At 40.2% G+C, this 24,834-nt stretch overlaps 1 protein-coding gene across 3 annotated transcripts in view; it reads right to left on the bottom strand.

Moving 5' to 3' along the window:
- Window positions 1–24,834, bottom strand: part of DGKI (diacylglycerol kinase iota) — a 473,650-nt gene that overhangs the window by 49,368 nt on the left and 399,448 nt on the right. For all 3 annotated transcript variants that reach the window (XM_057550578.1, XM_057550579.1, XM_057550580.1), the window contains 3 exons: window positions 24,509–24,636; window positions 22,326–22,448; window positions 2,460–2,485 (listed from right to left, as the gene is read on the bottom strand). In XM_057550578.1, the coding sequence (XP_057406561.1) occupies window positions 2,460–2,485; window positions 22,326–22,448; window positions 24,509–24,636 (277 nt within the window). The remainder of the gene's footprint in view (window positions 1–2,459; window positions 2,486–22,325; window positions 22,449–24,508; window positions 24,637–24,834) is intronic.

Below are 24,834 nucleotides of genomic sequence, written 5' to 3'. Positions count from 1 at the left end.
CAAACTAAGAGGCACGGACATGTAATAAATGTTTTGAAGCCATGAAAATGTAAAAGCCCTCTAAATGTGGATAATGTTTAATTAATCACATATACCCACTTCTTAAAATAATCGATTCTGAAGTGCTGTTAATACTGAACACGTCTTCTGGGTAGTTGTCACTGTTCAGGACTCCCCAGGACATTGACACTGCTTGCTGATAGCCCATAGCCCTTAAGAATTCCTAGCGGACTACAGAATTGTAATTCAGAAGCCCATCCCCCTTTATTCTGGAATGGGAGATTAAGTTCTTACAAACAGGAAGGCAAATGCAAACAAAGGTCATTAAAGGAAACCCTAGTTCAAAATAAAAACCAAACACAAATTTCTGGTTTATCATTTGAACCGGAAAATCTAAGGCCCTCTAAATATGCAATAAAAAACCTAGTCAATACCAACACCGATGAGCAAAATAGCATATAACAGTAGGTCATCATTAGGTGGGTGATGCCTAATTCTGACTTAATACGCCTGAACATAATTTCCCCTGTGATTTTTCATAGAACATGATACAACTTCATTCCAACATTGGGAGAGACTTTATGATACGGCAGCAGAACAGGCCTACTTAAAAACTCCACCTCTCTCTAAGTATTCAATTAATGAACATCTTTTGAATGTTTGCTATTTGTTGGGATCTATATCAAAGAACCCACAGTCTAGCAGGGGAGATAGGTAAATCAAGCATCAAATTTTTAAGTTAAATTCCAGAATGAAGAAAAATATGCGATGCAATGTTAAGTAGGGCAGAAAGCTCTCACGGATGATGATATGATTAACAACGTCTCAAATGGTAAGTATAAATTGTCTATGGCAAAAAGGAGGAGTGCCTTCTGTCAGAACAGCCTGGCTAAAAGCAGGGAAACATGATAAACGTGCTGAGTTTCAGAAATTAGATGTAATGCCGCATGGCTAGAGCACAGAGCATAGAGAGAAGGGGAAAAATGCCCAAAGAAGCAGTAAGCAGTATAGGAAGACAAAGAGTCCATCACTTAGGACTTTCTATTCCATGTTTAAGTTCAATATTGGAAAGATGAATATAATTATTGTCTATTGAAAAGATTTCATCCTACAGGCAATGAGAGTAGATTTTTACCATAATCAGTTTGCTGATATGTAGGTATACAGTGAAATAAAAGAAGGAATTCTAGAGGTATGGCTATCAGTTAGAAGACAATTTTAAAGGTCCAAGTAAGATATGGAGTGGCCCTAAATGAAAGGAATGGGGATGGAAAAGAAAACAGAGGTAAAAGAAGAATAAAAAACAGAGTTGATAGAATTTAGTGGCCACGTAGCAATGAGAGGGTGAAGAGGAAAGCTTAAAACAGCTGTTTTTTTTTTAAACTTGTTTGGCTAAATAGATAATGGTGCCTTAGCTGAATGAGCATGAAGTGGAATGTCAGTGGTACTCTTAGAGTCCTGGCTTATCCCTCTTTTATAAAAGATTAATCAAATTTCACTTTGTATTGCAGTACGTATGTGTCATTTCATTGCCCCCTTCCCCAAAAGGGGACCCATCAGGCTCCTTGAGGGAAAAAGTTCTGTGTCACACATCACATTGTCCCTGCACATAGCCCTATATAGCATATTTGTATAACATGATTATATAACATAACTGACTCATTGCAAACACTTAATAAAACATTTCTGAATGACTGATTGAATAAATGTACAACTCCAAACCTTAGATGTGACAAAACTACACACTTTATCCTTTGAATAAAATAGTCATCTCTTAAAATGCAAATAACTCACCTCAACTGCGTAACAGCTCAGACTACTACCAACTTCAGACTCATAACATTCTCTGCAAATCTCAATGTCTACTCTGGAAGGGACTTTTGGAAATATCTACTACAAATCTCCACTTTAAAGGTGAAATCTGTGACTCAGAGAAGTTACATGACCAGCCCAGAGTCACACAGAGTACAGTTGACGCTTGAACAACATGAGTTTGAACTGCGCAGGTCCACTTATATCAGGAATTTTTTTCAATAGTAAAAACTACAGCACTACAGGAACCGCAGTTGGTTGAATCTGCCAATATGGAGGAACTGCAGATATGAAGGGCCAACTCTAAGTTACACACAAATTTTCGACTGCATAGAGGGTTGGCGCCCCCAGCCCCTGCATTGTTCAAGGGTTAACTGTATCTGGAGATGGGACAGAAATCAGAATACGTTAAGCTTTGAAATATCTGTCAACCAAAATAGTTGTAACAGATTTGAAGATAATACAAGACATCAAATTTAGCTAGAATGCATTAAGTTTTTAAAAGCGCTTCATACTGTGCACTAAAAAAACACAAGGCAAACATCTTAAAGACATTTTCTTAAATAATTCTTCCCTCTGACAGTGAAATGCAAGGACCACAGCTCAACTTTTAGTTCTGAATTAGTATAAGTAAGACAGATTCTTACCGTGATCTTCTGAAGAGACTGGTGACCTAAAATGAGATAATAAGCATGATAAATCTTTTGCGACACTGATAATTATAGGTACAACAATGATCAAGAATAAGCTCATAGAAATTACACTCCCAAAATTCAGTTAAATAGAAATTCAGTATAGTAGTAGATGGTGTAATTGATGTGTTGGTTGTATGGTATATTCCAATTAATCACTCCCAAAGCTTACCTGGATTGGTTGAGTGGTAGATGTTATTAAAATAGTCTATTAGCATGGTGACGTAAGACTGAAACAAACTTAAACTGTCTGGATTTATCACACACAATAAAAGAACTCACAATAAAAGAAATGTGGTGATGGATGAAATCCTGTGAGGTCACTAGTGCTGAAGGCCAGGCCTCCATAGAAAATACCAGGGATGTAAATAAACACTAGATTAAGTGTCTGTAGGTAAAAAAGAAATCTACTTGGACAATAAAAAATGAGACAGAAGTAAGAGAAATGGCATGTGCCCATATCAATATTGCTTTTCGCTTCCACTCACTGTGGAATTTAATGTTTCAGTGAGTATGACGTAGACCGTCTACATGTTGGCCTTATGTCTCTAAACCTGTGAGAGTCAGGATGAGGCAGAAGGGCAACCATTGGGATCCCACAGAACTTCTACAAAGTGGTAACTTTTGCATATCATTTGAGGCTCAGGTCTAATTACAATATTAAGATACCAACGGATCATCATATCAACCCCTTTCACAATAATGACCTTTTCTTTCTCGGCTATTAATTGAGTTACTTTGAGCAATACAGACACAACTTTGTTGATGAATTCCCCTCAAGTCTGAAAGATACAGTCTTGACTACTGACTCATGCTTTTCTTGGGAGAAAGAGAGATGCATAATACTGCATTCAGAGGTGTTAGAATTTTGAAGGGAGAGGCAAGAAACCAGGAGGGAGGGGTCCTCTCCTCTAAATGATGGGCCTGCTGGAGCCCATAGCAGGGAGATGACCAAAGGCAAATGCATGAGTTTGGTAGTAAAGCTACCAAACTTTATATAACTAATATTTATATGTAGTCATAACATAACTAATATTTATGAGACATGATGACAAACGTTGGGGCAAGAATCATTCAGTGGGTGCATAGTGGTTGAAGGACAATTTTGGCTACTTTGGGATGCCTGATACCACTTTACTTTATCTGCTGATCAGAAATATTTTTGTCCATTATGTGAACAAACAGTACAGTATAAAGACACAGGAATAATGGTGAGACAGCCTTGAACTTCCATTGGGTGGCAAAGTGAAATCATTTCAACCTTATAGGTCTCTTCAAGTAGACTTCTGTGTGTGAAAACTACAGAGGGTCCCCAGATCTGGTGGAGAGAAAACTGGCATCTGAGTGGTGGACACGGGAGCAAAGGGAGGGAAGCTGACATGATACTAAGTCATCACTGCGGTGTCGGCTGCTTGAGAAACACTGCTGGGCCTCCTCAGGTGGAGCTGATCTATCCTCTCCCTGGAGTCCCCCTATTTCACACTTTCACACACCAGTCTTCCCACTAGGTTGTGAGCTTCTTGGAACCTAGGACCATGTCTTATTTAGAACATAGTGGGTCCCTGATTAAAATGTATTAAATTGCATTAATTTCAGCACCACACACTAGAGTTCGGACTCAGACACACTCTGGAGCTCCTCAGAAATCACCACGTCACCTTAAAACCACCTTTGAGTTTGCCAGCTCCTAGGTCAGCTGTGAGGGAAGGGTCTAGGGAATGACCTGAAGCTCCAAATTAGTGACAGTGTGGGCACTCTCAGAGCCAAAAGACATCCTGTGCCCCCTACAACAGAGATGACCACCATCAAACAAAGGGGCAGAGGGGGCTGAACAGAGGTGAAATGGGATTGACATATGCACACTACTACATTTAAAATAGATAACCAACAAGGACCTACTGTATAACACAGGGAACTCAATATTCTGTAATAACCTAAATGGGAAAAGAATTTGAAAAGAACAGATACATGTATAGGTATAAATGAATCACTTTGCTGTACACCTGAAACGAATACAACATTGTTTATCAGCTCTACTCCAATATAAAATAAAAATTAAAAAAGAAAAAAGAAATTAGAGAATTTCTTAAGTTGCAGAGGTCATGAAAAAAGAGTCAGCAACAAGGAAACATCTTCACTCTTGGTGTTTTCTGATGGGAAGGAAGCAAAGCATGTCTTGGATGGTTTGCAATTAATTTCTCACAGAGCTACAGGAATAAAGGAAAATCCATGCCAATGGACCACTAAATGTCTCAGGTGGAAGGCCAGTGAGGGTTTTTGCTGCCTTTCAGTAAAAGCAAAGCACTAATATTAAGTCTGAAAAATTCCAGATGGCTCCTTGAGAGCCCCAAGGGGATGCCTTCCGCGGTATGTCCAGGCAGTGGGGAAGAACTATCGATTTCAGACTGTTTTCTAAGGATTAGTCATGTTGAGTTTCTGTGCTGAATGTCTCCCACACGCCTGGGTTTGTGGAATTTTAAGACATATGGAGTATTTCAATCCTCACTCAGTATTTCACCTTTCACTGGAGCGAGTCACTAAATTATTCCACTGAGACGTGTACATCATCCATTATTGCTGGAAATGGGCATAAAAAGTTTTCTGGAACTTAGCTCAGGAGAGATGAAATATCATGAAATCAGCAGTATAAGTTATTTTTACAATAGAGAGGTTGAATCCCCGGAAGAGATAAATGTTCCTTAACCTGACAACAAAGGAAGGAAAGAAAGCTCACTGCTTATTCCTCCCGCTGTACCTGAAAGACTTGTGGCTTTGTCCCAGCCTGTTCATTCCTCCTGCACATACACTTTATCTTGGAGAACCTATCTGCTCTCACAATGCGGACTATTACTTCACTAGCGCTCAAATAGCTCCAGGATTTACAGTTTTCCCCCTCACTTCTTTCCTCATCCCTAGTCTTTTATTATGGGCTACAGGATATTTATACTTGATTTTGCTTTGTTTTATTGGTTTTGGTATTGTTTTACATTTTTATTTACATTCATTCAAATTCAGCAAAGACAACGAAAACAAAAACTCAAGAGCCGCATTTAAAAATCTCTCTCCTATTTTATTGACCCTGAATAATTATTATTCAGATTTGAATCTTTCCCTTTATGTTGATTCAAACCTGAATAATAGTTATTACTTGAGATCCTTTTAAGTACCAGGCACCGTGCCAAGTGATGTGGATCAAAAAAGAAACAAGATATCAATTTCAAGGAACTCATAATCTAGTGAAGGAGGAAAATATGTAAACAAGTGATTATAGTATAATGAAAAAATCCAATAATCAAAACGTGTATGAGTAAAGGGGTAGCACAGAAGAGAGGGAGACCAATTCTCTTCCAAAAAAAGTAAAAGGTGGCTTCAAAAAGCAAGAACCATCTGAGCTGGGCTTTGAAGGATAAGTAGAAGCCTATTAAGTACGAAAAAAGAACTCCAGGGGGTGGCAACAGGCATATGAAATAGGGATAGAGATAGGAAATTTCATAACATGTTATCAGATATACAAGCAACTCAGTGTTGCTCAAATGTAAAGGAGTCATAAACATCAGGACTAAAGACAGAGGAGGGAGGGGCGTTTCATGTAGGAGCTGAGGGGCCAATTTGAAGTGCTTGTCATTTACCTTCTAAGCTACACAGAGCAAAGTTCTGAAGCCGAGAAGTCACATATTCTCACCTGTGCTTTTGCTCGGGCAGCTGTAGCGAGCAGACTACAAAACAGCAAGAATAAAGGCAGAAGACAAGCTACAGACTAGTATCGCAAAACTGCCACGTTAGTATCTCCGCTCTTCAATCCTTTTTGAAATTCATGGAAAATAACAGGGAGAATAAGAAACAGAAAAGGAAGTATCATCTTTGGCTAAACTAGAAGATGTCCCTAAACTGAAATTATTATATATGAAGAAGAGCAGCTATAGTAAAATTGGACCAAGTTTCAGGGAGACAGAGCGTTTCAATCTTAACTGAGGAGACATGAGCTACATCACGGACCACAAAACCTATGACAGAAAGCCCTCCGCTCTGAGCCATTCAGTAGCAGAATCAAACCCTGGAGGAGAGGGCTGCTAAGAAAGAGTCTGAAGACAAAAGATTCAAAGTCAAGCTTCCGGAAACACACCAACCCACTATCCCTAATTATCCATCCAAACTAGAGGTTCCAAAAAGAACTCACCCAATACAAATATGAGTAATGAACAAAAAGGAACCATCATGACATCTACACAAAAATACCCAGAGAAGAGAGCAGGACAAGGATCCTCTGAAAAACAAAACTCAGTCTGAGAACATCCTAAAAAGATGACGGCACGAAGCCGGTAAAAACTGTTAACAAATCTCCATGAAATGGATACATGGAATAAGGAAAGGAAGGGAGGAAGGAAGGAAGGAAGAAAACAAGGGAAGGAAACAGAGTCTCTGTGAACAGAAACTTAAAGAAGAAACACAATGGTCAAAAAAATAGCTAAAAGATGACCGTGGAGGAAAACAGCAAAGGTTTGCCCAGATCTTTGAACTATTAAGTTATAGAAAAAACCCAGGGGCTTTCCCACAGTGTCACCACTGCAGTGGGAAAAAAGGGATTAAGGGGAAGTGAATAACAAAACTATATTAAGTAAGAATCCATTCATTTATTCATCCCTTCAAATATCTGCTTTGTGGAAGTGTTTTGCTTTTTAACCACTTTGATTTACTTTTCTATAATTTTAATTGGAACACTTGCTAGTGAAAGTCCCCTTCCCAGTGTTAACACTGCTTAATTGAATATCCATACTTTTCTTTCCTTTTAAATGAAGGCAAGACTTCTCCAGCTAGGGTACACATGGGAACTTGAAAATAAGGGAAGCCTCAGGAAAATAAGACACCATTTTTAGATGGGGAATTATAAAATTTAACTGGTAAAATATTTTTAAAATATTATTTTTATGCTGAAACAGGCACAGCCATATTATGGATCCCAAAGCAAAAGTTGCTTGAATTCTTAAAGCAATAAAGTTAAAAAATAAAAAAAAAAATCTGTGTTTGAGACAGTCAGCTTCAGGAATGTCTCCAAGGTCCCCAAGGGGATGAGTTTGTTCTCCTCTGCTCCCAAGGAAAAGACAGAAAATGTGAAATTATCCACTTAAATACAGCTATAACATCCTGGAACGAATTATTTTATAAGATTAATGTACGCAGATATCAAGAATCTGGGGGAATGAGACGTAGAGTACACATGAGCTGCAGCTACTGTATTCGACAGGGCTGCTTCTAGAATTTGTCATCACTAAGACACAAGGAATGTCTAAGAAACACAAAAACGGTTGTGTAGATTGCCTTCCATCAGCATGTTTCCCTTCAAAGCCTCTAATCTTTCCAGTAGATCAATCACAAGGCTGAAGGACACTGAAAAATGTACCCAATGTTCTACCAGCAATGTCATAACAATAAGAGCACAGGCGTGTCCTAGTTAGGATAGTGAAAGTCTTTAAGAAACACTGCACTACTTGCGATGTTTTACTGTTTTCAATCAATAAACCTGGAACGGAGATGATGGGCATCGTGACTAGTTCAGCCTTTATGAGGTGGTGACATGCTTTGCAATACATTTTAGATACGGGTATTTTCTTGGCAGCCTCTATGAAATCTCCAAGCTCTTCCTAACACAATACCTTCTTTAAAAAAAATTAATTTTTATTGGAGTACAGTCACTTTACAATGTTGTGTTAGTTTCTACTGTACAGCAAAGTGAATCAGCTATACGTATACATATATCCCCTCTTTTTTGGATTTCCTTCCCATTTAGGTCACCACAGAGCATTGAGTAGAGTTCCCTGGGCTCTACAGTAGGTTCTCATTTGTTATCTATTTTATACATAGTATCAATAGTGTATATATGTCAATCCCCATCTCCCAATTCGTCCCACCCACCCCCTTTCCCCCCCTTGGTGTCCATATATTTGTTCTCTACCTCTGTGTCTCTATTTCTGCTTTGCAAATAAGATCGCCTATACCATTTTTCTAGATTCCACATACATGCACTAATATACGGTATTTGTTTTTCTCCTTCTGACTTACTTCACTCTGTATGACAGTCTCTAGGTCCATCCACATCTCTCTTTTTTTTATTTGAGTAATACTGTCCTGACTCTACTTTTTTTAAGCCTCTATAAAATATTTTGCTTTTATTTTTTTCATCTCATGGCTTTAATTCAATAGCATCCATGGCTTTCCTACTTGGCCCTTCCTTGGACTATCTGTATCATTCCCTCCCTTGGAGAGAGAGAGGTCAATAGACTATCCATTTTACATATTCTTTTCTGAAAATAGATTAGATGAATACTGGGGACCCACCTATATGGGTCTGTTACTTTTTGGAGAGAATCACCCACAAATGAATGTTAATCTCCTTCCCCAGTGTCCCCAACACATATACCCTCCACTGAGATTTTCTAAACCACCTCCTGGTGGGGAGCTGGCAACCAAAGGGGTCACCACATAGAGGTGAGCTTGGAATAAAAATATAGGACAGGTGTAAGAGGCACCTGAATAGGCACAAAAGCAGAGATTCATATTCTGAAAATACTTAGCCACGGATTATTTCTATAAGACTGTGGATGGGGGAGGGAGCTCTGAGATATTCATACCAACCCACAGGCCTGGCTGGAGGAGCCAAGGCCCTTCATTTCCTGGTTACCATCATGCAATTAAAAGAGAAAACACAGGAGGAATGGCAGGGTGGTCTAGAAGCTGTGCTACCTCTAGACTCCGCCCGGCACACTGCAAATAAAGCATCCTCGGCTGCGAAGTCCTCGTGAACGAGGCAGTCCATGACCACACACTGAAAGCAACTCTCTCTACATATATTTCACCAATTTTCCTTGTCATGCCTAACATCCCTCTTTACCCTCTAGTTTTTCGGATGAGGACCACAGCATAAACACTACTTTCTATAAGCACCAGGGGGATCATCCAACCTACTCAGGAAGAGAAAGAGAAGCATCTGGTTTCTAGCTTTATATCAGCTCCGAATGTTGTTTCCCTCTCTCCTTTGTCATTCTACTTTCATTTCTTCTTCCCTCTCCTGACCACAGCCCTGACAGTTCCCTGGGCTTATCTCATCCACCTTTCTTACACTTTGGTGAAAGCCAGTATCTCTGTACACACAGCCTCCCATCACGTGCCAATGGGCACCTGCTCCTACTGAAGAACATCAAGAACATTCAGGCCTGGGCAAAGTTCCCCAGGTTGGACTCTGTCTCCTGCCTGGACCATTATTTCTAGTTGTCTGTTAACAAACTCTTGAGTAATGTCTCAAGTGGAAACTGATTTCCCAGCTGGACATCCCTTCCAGGCACATTTCAAGGGTCCACACACCACTGCTGAAGAAACACCATCTTTGTTTTGCTTCTGTTTTACCTTGAACTGATGAAGCTACAGAAATTCAATTTATTTCCTGAAACTGTTGATGGACAAAGAACTTTCATTTAAGTCAAGCCAGCCAAGGGATGATTTAATATGGTCTCAAAGCATGGCTGTAGGTAATCATCTCTGGGCAACTGGCTTCTCCCTTGAGCTTCCCTCAAGGATATGCATTGCCTAAGGACTGCTATGCCCAACCTATGACATCATTTTGAGGGCTTGAGGGAGCAACAGTGAGATCACAGATCTAGCTGACATCTTCACCACCATCACTCCAGGCCCTAAGCATCTCTAACTAGATAAAATAGAACCAGAAATCCCTTAGCACTGAGAACCTCCATCAACTATACAATCCTCTCTGTTTGCTTTTCCTCCCTCTAATTATGAATATTGCTATTAAGACAATGAACAAAGCACATACAGTAAGAGAGCAGGCAAGAATGAGAGCAAAAGAGATGAAAGGTACAGCAACCACACAAAGTGGCATTGAAATGAGAGAAAGACAAACACATTCTCTATTCAAGTGGTCACAAACCCATTCAGGGATTGCCAAACAGCCTCAAAGGTAACATTCACCACCAACAGAAGGGAGGGTTGTGGAAAGAGGAAGGAGAGAGAGATGGGCATTTGTGTGGAGGTAGGGAAATAAGTTCCAGAACTCAAATAATAGAGCCTGCTTGGGGAGTTCTTCATTTGATGTAAATTTCCTCTAATTCTGTTCATGCTCATAATTTCCTATTAAGACTCTCCTATCCAAATATACACCCGATGATCCCAACGTGAGCTGTACTTGAAATATCTTTTTTAATAAGTTCCTGTGTTTAGTTATATTTGGTGTTTTGCAGACAGCACTGTTTTACCACTAGCCTGTATGATTCAATTTCTTCTATACACCCTCCTTAATCAGTCTGCAGAGTGAGGAAGAAACTCCTAACGCCCTTTGAGCTTGAAATGTTACTGCCACCTACTGTTCATCCCTAAGAACTGCAACGAAATGAGGGGAAGGAGTTTCTTTGAAATGCATGGTTAGAGATGAGGAGAAACGGACAAAAGTGGGCGTCGGCTACAAGAAGAAAGAGATTTTCTAAAAAGAGAGATGACCTGGAAGAACCTAATACAGACCAAGTTCATTAAACATGAAAAACTGGCCATCACACTTTTTATTATGTAAAATATGAACACTCCTGCGAGATATTTTAACGTTTTGAAGATGTAAAAACCACAAAAAAATGGTGCATCAGACATTGTACAATCATGCAGAAAAGAAACAGATGTGATAGTTCATATTACAAATCGGTCTTTGCAATATAGTTGCCTGCCTAATTTCTAAAAAGGGATTAAAGGAATAGAAAAGGCATGTTATTCTAAAATCTGATCAAGGAAGATATACCTGCAGAGACCCGGTGGGGAGTATCAGCAGGGAATATCTTTTAGAAAGAGCTGCTGGCTTTAGGCTAATGACTCTGGGAGCCCTGGCCAACAACTGCTGTTGAGAAGCAATCCATCTGGAGTTTTGTAAGTGTGGACTTTTTTTTTTAAGCATAAATTGAAACAGGAAGCTCTAAATTGTGAGGGCAAATCACATGAGTGCTATGTTCGGTATTAACACAAGAAACTTATACAAAAGACCATCTCACATATCACATGATTCAGGATAGGCAATATCTACCTTGTGGAGCCAAGGCAATTGAGCAAGGGCTTACCCACAGCTAATTATTTTTATGAAATGCAATACGGATTTCTGAATCCAGCATTGGAAAATGGAAGAAAAAACAGGCGGATGTGGGAGCTGCTTTGGCACTTCTCCTGAAGATAACTATAATATATTCCAGAAGTTTTCCTATCAAAATCTCCTCCCACCTAACCCACTTCTCAGAAGAGGGAATTCACGTTCAAAACGCCGGCATGGGAAACAAAATCTAAAAAAAAAGTCTCTCTCTCTGCCCAACTCTTCTGTGTCCAAGGAAGGTGCAGTTTCTAAGTGATATATTATAAACAACCCCAAACAGGAAAGGAGCTCCAAGAGAAAACGATAAATTGATGAAAATAATTCATGGTACAAGAAGTGAAAACGGGCTCCACACACTCTTTGAGAACAACTCAGTTAATCCAATGTTTGAATATTAAGCACTCCTACATGCTTAACTATACCCTGTGGCGGGTACTGAACTTAGAACATTCCCACTTAGAAATCGCCCACTTTCAAGGAGATTCCAAGGGGGCTATTGGGTGAGGCTACCATTAAAGAGAGCACTGGAGAAAGTCGTAAAGTAATGTCTGTTGCTGTAGTTGCTCTTATGCTTGGTGATCAGCTCAAGAGCCAGAAAAATTAGGAAAAGGGAAAACGTGGTCCCCATTTCCTTGAATTCCAAGTAAGTAGCTTCTCTACATTGTAGAGCTATTCCTTACCCTGGTCTCTTCGGGGTTGTGGGTTCAGAGGTCCCCAGAGGTTTCTGAGAGAAGTTCCACACTCTGTACAACCTCCCATTTCCAAGAGCGATGAATGCACCCCCTTCACATCCCTCACCCCGCTCCTGAGCACACCAGGCGATAACTGGTCAATATCCCTCCAACCTGAGACTCACAGGCAAATACTTTTGGAAGGATTTCAAAATTATCCTTCACCCTTTAAATCAATTTAATCAAATGATTCACACTGAGGCCGACACACTGAGAAAACAAGAGGTTTGGTGGGAGTTTGAGAAAGAAGCAAAAGGATGGATGGGTTATTTTGGAGGTGAGTGGTTAGAGAGGCTGTCAGGAGACAGCTGAAACCTTGAAACAGACCTCCGAACATTGAATGCACTGGGCTCTGAGGAAGTGGGGTGAATGGGATGAGGAACAGAGGGGCAGGACACAGAGGCTCACTTGCTCTCCCCAGCGCTGTCTCACTGGCGTTCCCTCTCTGCGGAGGTAGGGAGGTGGGAAAGAGGGCGCCAGGAGTGAGCTGATTTCTCAGCGACCTTCCGAGGAGATGAGGGCAGCCTTTGAAGGGTTAGTCCCAGGACCAGCATTGGAGAGAGGACTGACATGCAGAAATATTTCATGTCACAGGTAGATGTACCAAAGTCATATTTAGGAGAAACTACAGCCTCTTCTCTGATTGTTAGAGCGAGAAACAAATATTTAGCTCAGATCCTGACAGGCACCCTTATAAAGCGGCAATCTGTGGGAAAGAGAAGTTGCCTCCCACCTTCCTTTCCATTGCCAAAAGCTGCCATGGAAGCCCAGTGTCGAGGACCATGGTCCACAGGGTGGGATCCTCTAAAAGTGACATGACAGGAGACTTAACTTTGCACATTTGCCCCCTTTTGCAAAGGAAGGAAAACCATTGTTGGAGCCCTCAGAAACTGTGGGCACTTTCCTGATGGCAGGGACATTTGCCAGCATTCCCAGGGGATGGTTCTTATCACTCTTGACTAAATTTTAATCCTGTTGCTTAAAAATACTGGGCCCTCAAGGAGAGACGTGGCATCATTTTGTAGAACTAACATTCCCTGCATCTATGCCAACTTTTTCTAGCTTGAATCCTGTCCAACATACCCTACATCCCTCTTTTTCAAACTGATGAGATTTCAGTGTCAAGTCCTCAAGGAAGATCCAGCCACTGTTTCAAGGAAGAGAGGACCCACCACACAAAATTGGATTGTGCTGTGACCCTGCACCAGCACAGGGCTGCTCCCAGGGGACACAAGACAGAGGAATGAGAGGGGGTCTCTTGTGTGTCCAAGCCCCCACTTGTAGCACAGCCACTGAAAACAAAACAAAAAAATTCCCGTTCCTATACTGGCATAACAATACTCACTCTAACTTCCCCAGTGCAGAGGGAGATGGAGTTATTTTCCCCATTTTAGAATGGTGCTTAAGTGATTTTGTCACAAAAGACTCTTGTTACTTCTGACCTGCTTTCCTTAATGCCCTAAGGCAGAGCGTGTTGTTGGAAGGAAATAGAAATCTCTTCTGTTTTGTTTTTAAAGAAGACTCAATAATTCCCTAAGAGGCCCTTCCAACTGCTCTCTACCTACTAGGAAACTCAAGAAAAGTGCTTTTCTACACAAATTTCCCCCATACTTCCTAATGCTCTGGCTTTGCCTTGTCTCCTTTAGCTGGAAATCTGAGAATTCTGTTCCATCCATAAAATTTTGATGGTTTATGGTTCCCCACGTACCAAGTTTCTTCCCCTCCATCCAAAGAACATCCAAAACCTCTTCAAGAACTAAACTTCACTAACACAACCAAAATAATCCAGAGATACATGGGAGACACGCTAACATCTCACTGCATAGGCTTCTAGAAACAATTTTTCCTCCCCCCCTTCCCATCCCCCCACCACTGTGCTCATCAACAGGGCACCTACAACCGCTAATACCCACCAGAGTTACCTTTTACTTGCTCGCTTGTAAAATAGCAAGGGTTCCCTGAGTCAGGGATTCAGTGCATCTTTATTGTTTTAATATGTTAATTCCCTGGATCAAATTGAGAAGCAGTTATAGAAAGAACAGAGCAAAATTTCTTATTAATTATTTTGCCCACGTAAAGGGACATTGTATCATTATGTGCTTGGCTAGAGAGGGCAATGGCAGGAGGTAAGTTAGGGAAAAAAGAAGAAGAAAGGAAGATACACGTCAGCTAAACAGCAGTTTTTCCAGCTTGAGTGATTAGCCAGGGAGAGCAAGATTTAGACCAGTCATGCAAGGGACTATCTCTATCCTGAGTGCACTGATTTCATCTCTAAGATATATTCCAGCAAAACCTGTTTCCCACTAAGAGGATTAATTTTCTCCGTCTTATCTGATTGTGATGCTCGAAGGATATTTCCACAACCAAAATCACGGCCCAATAGTCTGTCTTCCTGTTGAGAACCTGGAGCTTCGACAATAAGCACAATTAACCTTTTTTTTTTAGAGTCAGGCCATCACCTAACGTTCCAAGAAGAAACTGGGCAAAGGAAATAGCTGGAGATAAGAGAAGCATGAAACTATTACTCCTATGTTCAGTCCAGAACTTCTGAGTTTTGGGAAGAGGTGAATTTCAGGGCTATCTTCTTGATAGGATGGTTCAGAATTATAGACTACACTAAAAAAGGTCAATTTTTCAGTTTAAAGTATTGTTAGGTGTTTTGGATATCCCTAAATAACTTGCCAGGTTGTACAAACATCCTTAAATACACATTAGGTAGAGTTATGTTCAACTGTCATGGAGTATTGAATTATTTGAGAGGTATTTCTGGTGATATAATGATGAAAAGCAGATACCTGTTCATGGGCAAAAGTTGAAGAAAATAAGCATAGAGCCCTTAAAAAGCCTCTTTTTTTCTTAGTGGCTTGCGTTTTCATTAATTCTTTAAATATTCATCCTTTTCATATAAAAATAAAAAAGTGAAATCTGGAGGAAGCAGCAAATTCTCTTTCCTCTTGTTTCCAGAACACTCTACGCATATATTCATTATAGCACTTATCAGAGGGACCTATAATAATTGGTTTATTATTTCCCCTCTGAATATAAGTTCTTCAAAGACAATAATTTCTCATTTAGTTTTACATCGTCAATGCCTAGGTATATGTATTGCTTCTACCTAGAAGGTGCGGAATACATATTTTCTCAATAAATTAATGACTAACTGAATGGCTCAACCCATTTCTTGGATTCCAGTGAAGTCATAAATCAGACCAGATACATTATAGTTCAATTTTTTATAACTCTGTCTCTTGTTAGAGAGAGAAATGCTCCACTGATCATAAAAATCCATCAACCCTGCTTAAGCTAAGCAGGTAACAGATACCTGAGTACACAGATGTCTGGATTGAATGTCTGTGGTTCCCTACACTGTCTCCCCAGTGTCTTAATCCAGTGGCAAGATCTTTTACTTATACCTGTGTGACCTTCACCTTAGCTCTTCTAGGCTCAGGACTTGGAGATACTAAGAACATGTGCGTTTTTTCCTTTTCTTTTTCTTTTGGGGGTTTTGCACAAACCACAAAACATAATAACTAGAAAAGATTATTTTTATTCATAAACTAAACAATACCTTCCAGTCCCTTTACCTGTTTTCCCTTAACCCAGAGGTTCAGAGGTAAGTTCAGAGGTAAGTCTGTCCTTTCCTCAAAGAGGACTTGGAAAGAATATACTAGAGTTTTTACTCAGTGCCTATTTTTTTTTTTTTTTATCTCATAGATCATAAAGTTGGGAAAAGTCTTCCTTTGGAATCAGATTCTGTCTGCTAAAATTTTAGTTAATTACTTCCTTATGAATCTCCTGCCCAAATGAAATATAGTCTTGTTATGAATTGTGGTGGTTCAATTAATGATGAGAGCAAATGTGTTTCCAGAAACATGTTATTTTAGTAGCACTTTCTTAGACACTGTAAACACACTTTTTAACTTAAAGACAAATTCCTTATGGTCCTAGCAGTAACAGTGTGAGTCAACTACTTCTCTCCAATTTATTTCAAAATTCTTTCTTAAAGATTGTTTTTGGGGCTTCCCTGGTGGCGCAGTGGTTAAGAATCCGCCTGCCAAGGCAGGGGACACGGGTTCAAGGCCTGGTCCGGGGAGATCCCACATGCCGCAGAGCATCTAAGCCCGTGTGCCACAACTACTGAGCCTGCGCTCTACAGCCCACGAGACACAACTACTGAGCTTGCATGCCACAACTACTGAAGCCCGTGCACCTAGAGCCCGTCCTCTGCAACAAGAGAAGCCACTGCAATGAGAAGACCCTGCACCGCAACGAAGAGTAGCCCCCACTCACCGCAACTAGAGAAAGCCCGCGCGCAGCAACAAAGACCCAACGCAGTCAAAAATAAATAAATAAAATAAATAAATTTATTTTTTAAAAATATTGTTTTTATTGTGTTCATAGGATTTGAAGATCCTATATGTGTTGTGTATCCTTCTTTGGAATTGTAGTCTCCCCTGGAGGACCTGTGTATAAGTAGACAATACACACATACACACACAGACATGGAATATCTACATATATTAGAATCAGGCCATCACCTAAAGTTCCAAAAAAGAAACTGGGTACAGGAAATAGCTGAAGACAAGAGAAGAATGAAGCTATTACAGATACATAATATATATATTATACATATGTATGTATGTATCCATGAGTTCCAAATCCTGAGTCAACCAATCGCGGATCATGTACTAAGTTTATGATCCACAGTTGGTTGAATTTGCAGATGTGGATCTGCAAATACAGAGGTCTGACTATGGGACTCGAGCATCCGTTGATTTTGGTCCTGGAACCGAATCCCCACAGATACCAAGGGATGACTCTATAAATCTTTCTTAAAAATTGTAATGTATCTAAATGGAATTTTAATAAATGTAACCAGTGCCAGTAATAACAGAAATCTACTTCATTCTGTTTGTTCATTCTGTCTGCTCTCCCTGAAGTAGGAGGGAGGCTGATGAATCTTAGAAGCTAAAGTTAAAACTATGAGAAAACCCTGAGGAGCCCTGCTCCCCTCCCCGGGGGGCTAGGGGGGAGGATGGGTCAGTCAGAGTTCAGAGGGGAAAGGTCTCTTGAGCAGATGCTGACTGGGTGTCATGGAGGAAGAATGAGCTGGGAAAGCACTGGAGTTGCATTCCTTTCTATCTCCTGTATTTTAAAATTAACCTTCTCAGAATTTTGTCTCTTATTTACCTTTCAAAAGAACCAATTTTTAAAAATTTTATTCTTGGTTAATCATTTATTTTGTCTGTTTTATTCCCCTTGTCATTGATTTCTATCTTTATTATTTCTCTTCACTCTTGTTTCTTTGTTCTCTACTCTGAGTCTTTTTCCAGTTTATCAAATTGAATACTTTATTTGTATGGAATCATTTTTCTCTTGATAAATGATTTAGAGTCATAAATCATTCTGTGAATACCACTTCTGTCATTTCCTGCAAATTCTGATAAACAGTATTTTCAGTTCTAAGAATTTAAAATTTCCCTTTTGATTTTTTTATAGAATTACTTAGCCTGGTGAACAAGATGTTAAAATTGAACTTTTACTGTCTCCAAGTTGACTGGGGCTTTAAGGCTGAAAGCAATAGATGCCAGTTGTACCTAAATATTACAATAATTCTTCAGGTCCCTTCACATACTGATTCTTAAATATTCCTAATGGGAAAGTAAATTGTGCAATATGGACCGAAGTTGAAATTATATAGGGACTTCCCTGGTGGTAAAGAATCCACCTTCTTGGGACTTCCCGTTGGCAGTGGTTAAGAATCCACCTGCCAATGCAGGGGACACGGGTTCGAGCCCTGGTCCAGGAAGATCGCACATGCCCCAGAGCAACTAAGCCCGTGCGCCACAACTACTGAGCCTGCACTCTAGAGCCCACGAGACACAACTACTGAGCCCTCGCGCCACAACTACTGAAGCCCGCACACCTAGAGCCCATGTTCCACAACAAGAGAAGCCACCACAATGAGAAGCCCACACACTGAAACGAAGAGTAGCCCCTGCTCGCCACAACTAGAGAAAGCTCGCGTGCAGCAACGAAGACCCAACGCAGCCAAACATAAATAAATAAATAAATTTATTTAAAAAAAAAAAAAAGACTCCACCTTCCAATGCAGAGGACATAGGTTGGATCCCTGGTTGGGGAACTAAGATCCCACATGCCACAGGGCAACTGAGCCCGCACCACAACCACTGAGCTTGTGTGCCTCAACTAGAGCCCACATGCCACAAAACTACAAGGCACATGCACTCTGGAACCCACGCACCACAACCACAGAGAGAGAAAACCCACATGCCACAACTAGAGAGAAGCCTGCATGCCACAACTACAGGGCCCATGCGCCCTGGAGCCCGCGCGCCACAACTAGAGAGAGAAAACCCGCATGCCACAACTAGAGAGAAGCCCATGAACCTCAATTAAGAACCCGGGCACAGCAACAAAAAAAGATCCCCCTTGCCTCAATGAAGATCCTGCAGCTGCAACTAAGACCCAACGCAGCCAAAAATAAATAAATAAATAAATAATTTTTAAAAAATGTTGAAACTATATACACCCTATGGCACAGGTGGACACACGCAGAATGTTCACTGTATTTTTAAATAGTAAAATATTAGAAATCAATATCTAAATGGAGGAATAAATTATGACATATTTGTATAACACAATATTCTATACCAAATTAAATGACTTAAAATCTACATATATCAATGTAACCGAGGAGGACTCTATGAGGCCGTCCCATATCTTCTGCTGTAGCTCCTCTCTGAAGTACCTAGATAATAGTACCTGATGCATATTTCCAGACTTTTTCAGATGTTAAAACCACCACCAAATGGAAGAAATTAACTACTTGATGATCATGAGCAAGTAGCCCCACAGACTTTCTGGTGCCTAAGAATTGATCACCATCAACCAATCAGAGAATTGTGCACAAGCTGATCACATACTCTGAGACCCCCTCTCCCCTACCTTGCCTTTAAGAATGCTTTGCTGAAACCCTTCAGGGAGTTTGGGGTCTTTTGGGCATAAGCCACCAATTCTCCTTGCTTGGCCCTGAAATAAACTTTTCTCTGCTCCAAAATCTGATGTTTCAGTTGTTTGGGCTTACTGTGCATTGGGCACACAAACTTGCATTCCATAACATCGATATGAATGAATTTTAAACATTTGATGTTGCATGAAGTGGCAAGTTCTAAAAGTGTATGCACTGTTCAATACAGGTGATGAAAAGTAAAAAGATAACACAAAACAAAAAACCCATAAAACAATATATATTTTTATGCTACTGTATGTTGCTATGGATAGAAAGACTTAATGCAAGTAATAACATAAAACAATAACATGATATTTCAGTGTTGTTGGCACATTAGTATTTTTCATATAATGTTTGAGCTTATTTAGATTGGGGCATATTTAACACATATTTAATAATGTTTAATTAAAAGCCTATCTTTATTTTTTGTTTCAATCTCTTTTTTTTAAAGAAAAATATGCTTTCAATTAGTTCTCAACCATATTTACTTGTGGGTAAATTTGCAGCAGTACATATTTAATGTGCATATGTAGTCTTCCTATATTGTAGAATTTTTCACCTTACAAATGCTTATAAAGATAGATAGTAAATCTTTCTTGGGCCCTGGGACTCTGGGCACCCTGCCTTTTCACTGGCCCTTCGGGAAAACAGTGCAGTATGGTAGAGTCAGAAGTCAAGCAGACCTCACTCAAACCACAGTTCCCACACTTGTTATCTTGGGTGACCTAAGATGAATATTTTAAACTCTATGAGCTTCAGTTTTAAGCAATGTGAGATTTAAAAGTTGTTGAAAGAATTAAGGATAATTTAATCATAGTGCAAAGCACATAGCAAGTATCAATATTAGCTATTACTGACCTTATTATACATTACATATCTGTATAAAATATACATTACATAATTCCATCGTTCTATAACTGCAATTATACTTATGTGTATCAAAGATGCTCTCTGAAGTAAATAAAGAAATGTTCCTCCTAAGAAATTAATGAACACACATACACAAAAATATTCAGAATTAATAGACAAATTGGGTAAGGTAAAGTATGTAAATGATTTAAAGCAACCATTTTATTTTGTTCGTACATTCTGTGAGTCAAAGGTTCAAACAGAGCCCAGTGGGGACAACTTGTCTCTGTTACACAATATCTGGAGGTTCAGCTGGAAAGACTCAAAGCTAGAAGTGAATGTTTGTTTTCTAAGTTACTTGACAGAAAAATGTTTTAAAAAGGAGTCAGCTGCTCTAGTGCATTTAAGGCATAAGGTAGTATAAATATCCAGGAAAACTAGTATCTGCCAATTGAAGATTAATAAAATATGAAGAGAAATTCCTAAAAGGATAATATAACCAGAATAGAAAATAAGAGTTGATTTTGATAAAGGGTTTTAAGAACTTGACTATTATATAAAATGGTACATTTATTTGTGATTCTTGGAAAGAATATTTACTGTCTTAGAAACAATCTCACATATCATGATATATATATTAACATACTATACACAGAAAAATCAGGGCATAGGAAACCAGATTGAGCTCATGTGCCTGAGCTTTTGTTTCCACTTTTGGAAACAGCCTGTATATAAGAATAACTGAAACACTCATCTGGTTTGTCTAGTCTTAATTTCTATTTCTATGGCTAATTAAAACCCTAATTTTCAAATAAATCTGCCCGAAGCTAGATGGTCACTTTTTTAGCTGTCAGTGGGTGGCTGACTCAGCCTCCTTCACAAGGCTCAATTCCATATACAAAAGAAATGAAAAAAATGTCCTGAATTGTAAGCAATCAAATTGCCATCAGAAACTAACAACACGGTTTAATTAAAAAGGAAAATCCATAGTAATTCATTTTTTCCTTTCCACTCTTCACACAACAGAATAAGAGGTAGTACAGAGAAGCAATTAAAATGAAATCACCTTTTGCCCTTGGGGTGTCTGAGTAGAACCTTTACCACCAAAATAATTAGCTTCAGATTTCTCATTTTCCTCTCCTTTGTCACACTGAAATTGCTTCCGGTCTTAGAAACAATGCATTGCCCTGCCTCTTCGGTTAACCCTAGGCTTCTAAGAATCTCAATCATCTTGTTATTTTGTAAAAATGGTAAGACTGCATAGTTACAAGGCCACTGTCCCTATTCGATTAGGACCTTGAATCGGACTGGAAACCAGCCTGATCTCACAAATTACAACGAACTTATACAACCTCTGAGATGGGGTGACTGGACTGGAGTCAAACAATGGGTGCAAATGACTGTGTCCATGACCACAGGGTGCACCTTGAACCTGCTCCTGCAAGGAGGGGTGACAGAAGGGAGGATTCTCGGGACACGGGTGTATCAACACTGTTGCAAAACTCAGCACCCACCCCTCAGATGAAAGCACACCCACTGTCCTGACCTTTGAACAAATGCTGCATCATTTACCCAGAGAGACTACAACACAGTGTGCACGGCACTGCACCTCAGCCATCAAAACCACCTGGCAATATTACACATCACAGCCAGAGGCTCAGAACTGGAGACTCATGAAACTGACCTGTCACAGCACATCAAAATTTTCACACAAATAAAACACTCTACGTCACTTCCAAACTACTCATGTCACTCTCATGCATGTCCTCACAATACGGCAAACACAGGGGCATCTGGTAAACACTGGGTTCCAGTAAAGCAAACCCTGGTGAGGTTCAAAGTAGTTGTAGGTCCATATGCAAGGTCTCACTGAGGCTCGGGAACAAGAGAAATGGAAAGCGAGGCTCCCCTGGGAGCTTCGGGGTGGGTAAAAGGGAGCAAGGTGAACAGGGTGACACAATCAGGAGACAGCTGGAGCACCACTGAGACGAGAACCCTTCCCATCGGCTAGGACCCCACAGAATCCTCTCCCAGCAACCCCAGGGGTACACAGGACAAGAGACAGAAAGAGCTCTTACTGTAGCACTCGGGAGTGGCTGAAATCTTTCAGATCTGAGTCTTCGTAAAACGGAGTTACCATTCCCAGCCCGCTGTCACTCAGCATGCGCTTCCGGAGGGCAGGATTCCACCAGTCTGTCATTCTGGGAGGGCGAAGGGTACCAGACATTCAAGGTCAGCCACAGGGCTTAGTCTGCTCTTTCTCAGGCTGATTCTTGTCTCCAAATGTGAGGAGGGAAATTAATCTTTATTGGGTATTTACGAGGTATTTCACCCTTATTAGTCTGTTTAATTTTCTCAACCATCAGGAACTCTTTGTATGTTGCCGCCCTCTTTATAGATGAGAAAACTGAATTTCAAGATTAAGTAATTTTAAATATGACACAGATAAGAAGCAATGGCGCCTGATGTAGAAAGACAGGTTAGAAAATAACAAAGCCTGGATTTGCTCTTTCACAGCTTCCCAGTTCTCAGTTTATTTCCAGAGGGGGCAATGGAAAAGAAATAAGAAAGGAACGGATTCAAGTTCTCGTGGATTTGCAGGCTACTTTATCTCTGGAGCTAGAGCTGATAGAGAATGACTGAGAGGGCAAAGCCCAGGGCGAGCTTGGCAAAATGGGCTCACCCTTCACCAGATCAAACACTACGGCCCCGATCAGGTGGGGTGGGAGGACACCTAAACTCCAGCACCTACCGCTTCTACAGCGGGACACAGCATCACACTTGCTTTCCCCACAACTGACAGCCTTGACTTATCGTATGTGGCCTTTCCCACTACCTTCCGGGACCCCCAGGGTTTTTTATCAGGCCATCCTTCGTGACTGTCGGCTTTCCCTTCATGCCAGGACAGCTCCGGTATCACTAGCTCTGGCTCCTAAACACAGCTGTATATCTGTTCCAGCCTGCCACTTCTGTCTTCTCTTGGCTCCCCACAGACTAGAGACGTACCACTGCTATCAGCTGGCCTGGCAGAGTGGGATATTCAGAAATAGCAGCCATGGTCAAATTAGTGAACAGGGGTGAACAGGCATGAGGGTTACCTCAAGTGAATATGTCTGTTAATATTGTATAAGTATGTGCACACATTTGCATATGCCATTTGAGTGCACGTGTGTGTGCTCTCCAGGGAAATCCTTATTTTAACTCTTTAGCGTCTATGTACCAGTAAACTACAAAAGTTCATTAAACTTCACAAGGGGAAAGGTTTTTGTGTTTTTACTTTTGCACTGTTGTTTCCCAAGTGCTTATAGTAGTACCTGGCACATAAAAAAGCTCTCTAAATAAACATTACTGAATTTACGAAATAATCTAGAAATGTTAATATGTTTTGGTGGTTCAATGCGGTGGTTAAAACACAAATGGGCTCTAGCATGGAATAAATCTCAATTTTTCCCCTTTATTTTTTGTGCAATACTGGTCAAGTTACAAAAACTCTCTAAACCTCAATTTTGTTATCTATGGATTTAAAATAATAACAGTACCAAATCTGCAGGGTCATTGTGAAATGATGATGATGATTTCAATGACATAATTTTTAACGAGTGTCTATCAAGTGCCACCAACTGCCCTAATTTTACATGTATCAACTCATTTAATTTTAAAACAATTGTATGAGTAGGTATTATCATGTCCGTTTTACAGAAGAGGAAATAAGCATAGAGCACTTAAGATGATTAAGTCACTATGAAGTAATAGTAGGGATATAAGAAAGGCATTTAGCACAGTATGTGACTCATAATTGTAAGTGCTTGATATCTACATGTATCAGGCTGCCTTGATATAGGAAAAAAAAAGAGAAGGATGAGGAAGAGGAGGAGGAGAGGAAGAAGAGAAAGGATGTGGAGGAAAAAAATAATTGTCAAACCACCTGTGTCATTTTTTAATGTGATAATACAGGCATTACAGATGTATATGCACAAACGCAAATACTAGTGTTTTCTAGTTGGGTAGGAAATGCTGGTGTGGTGGGTAAAGAAGGCTCACACATGATACAGATCTGAGTGGAAAGAGTAATTCTACCCAGACATTCATAAGACAGACTTAGAATGGAACCAGCTATACTACACTCTAAGGAAACACAAGAAAACCTATATTTCAAAATAGTTTGATTTCATTAGAAATGTCAAGTGCAAGGCCAAACCACACACGATGTCACCCTGCGGCCAGCCTCACCACCACACCACCAAAGAAGAAGCCCACTCACCCTGAGGCTTGCTCCACCACCAGATCAGGCATTCCTGGCGGTGTCCCTGCCTGCTGTGACAACACCATATCTGGGTCCAGAATAAAAATCTCATCTTGAGAAATCTCCATCACAAAGTGCAAATGTTCCTAAGGAAGAAAAAGGAGTCTGTCAGATGATTGATAAGATGTTCAAATCCATCATCTGAAGAATAACAAAACAAAGCATTCTTGGTCTTGAGGAATAATGAAATTTTATGACATAGCAAATGACCACAGTGTATTTTCAGAGGCCTGACCAGTGGGCATCCCTCCCAGAAACAACATGGTAGCAACAGGCTGAGGAAG

Source organism: Balaenoptera acutorostrata, chromosome 7, assembly GCF_949987535.1.
Source record: "Balaenoptera acutorostrata chromosome 7, mBalAcu1.1, whole genome shotgun sequence".
In the NCBI taxonomy this organism is placed as follows: Eukaryota; Metazoa; Chordata; class Mammalia; order Artiodactyla; family Balaenopteridae; genus Balaenoptera; species Balaenoptera acutorostrata.
The sequence above is the reverse complement of the archived record's forward strand: the minus strand, read 5'-3'. Positions and strand labels throughout refer to the sequence as shown.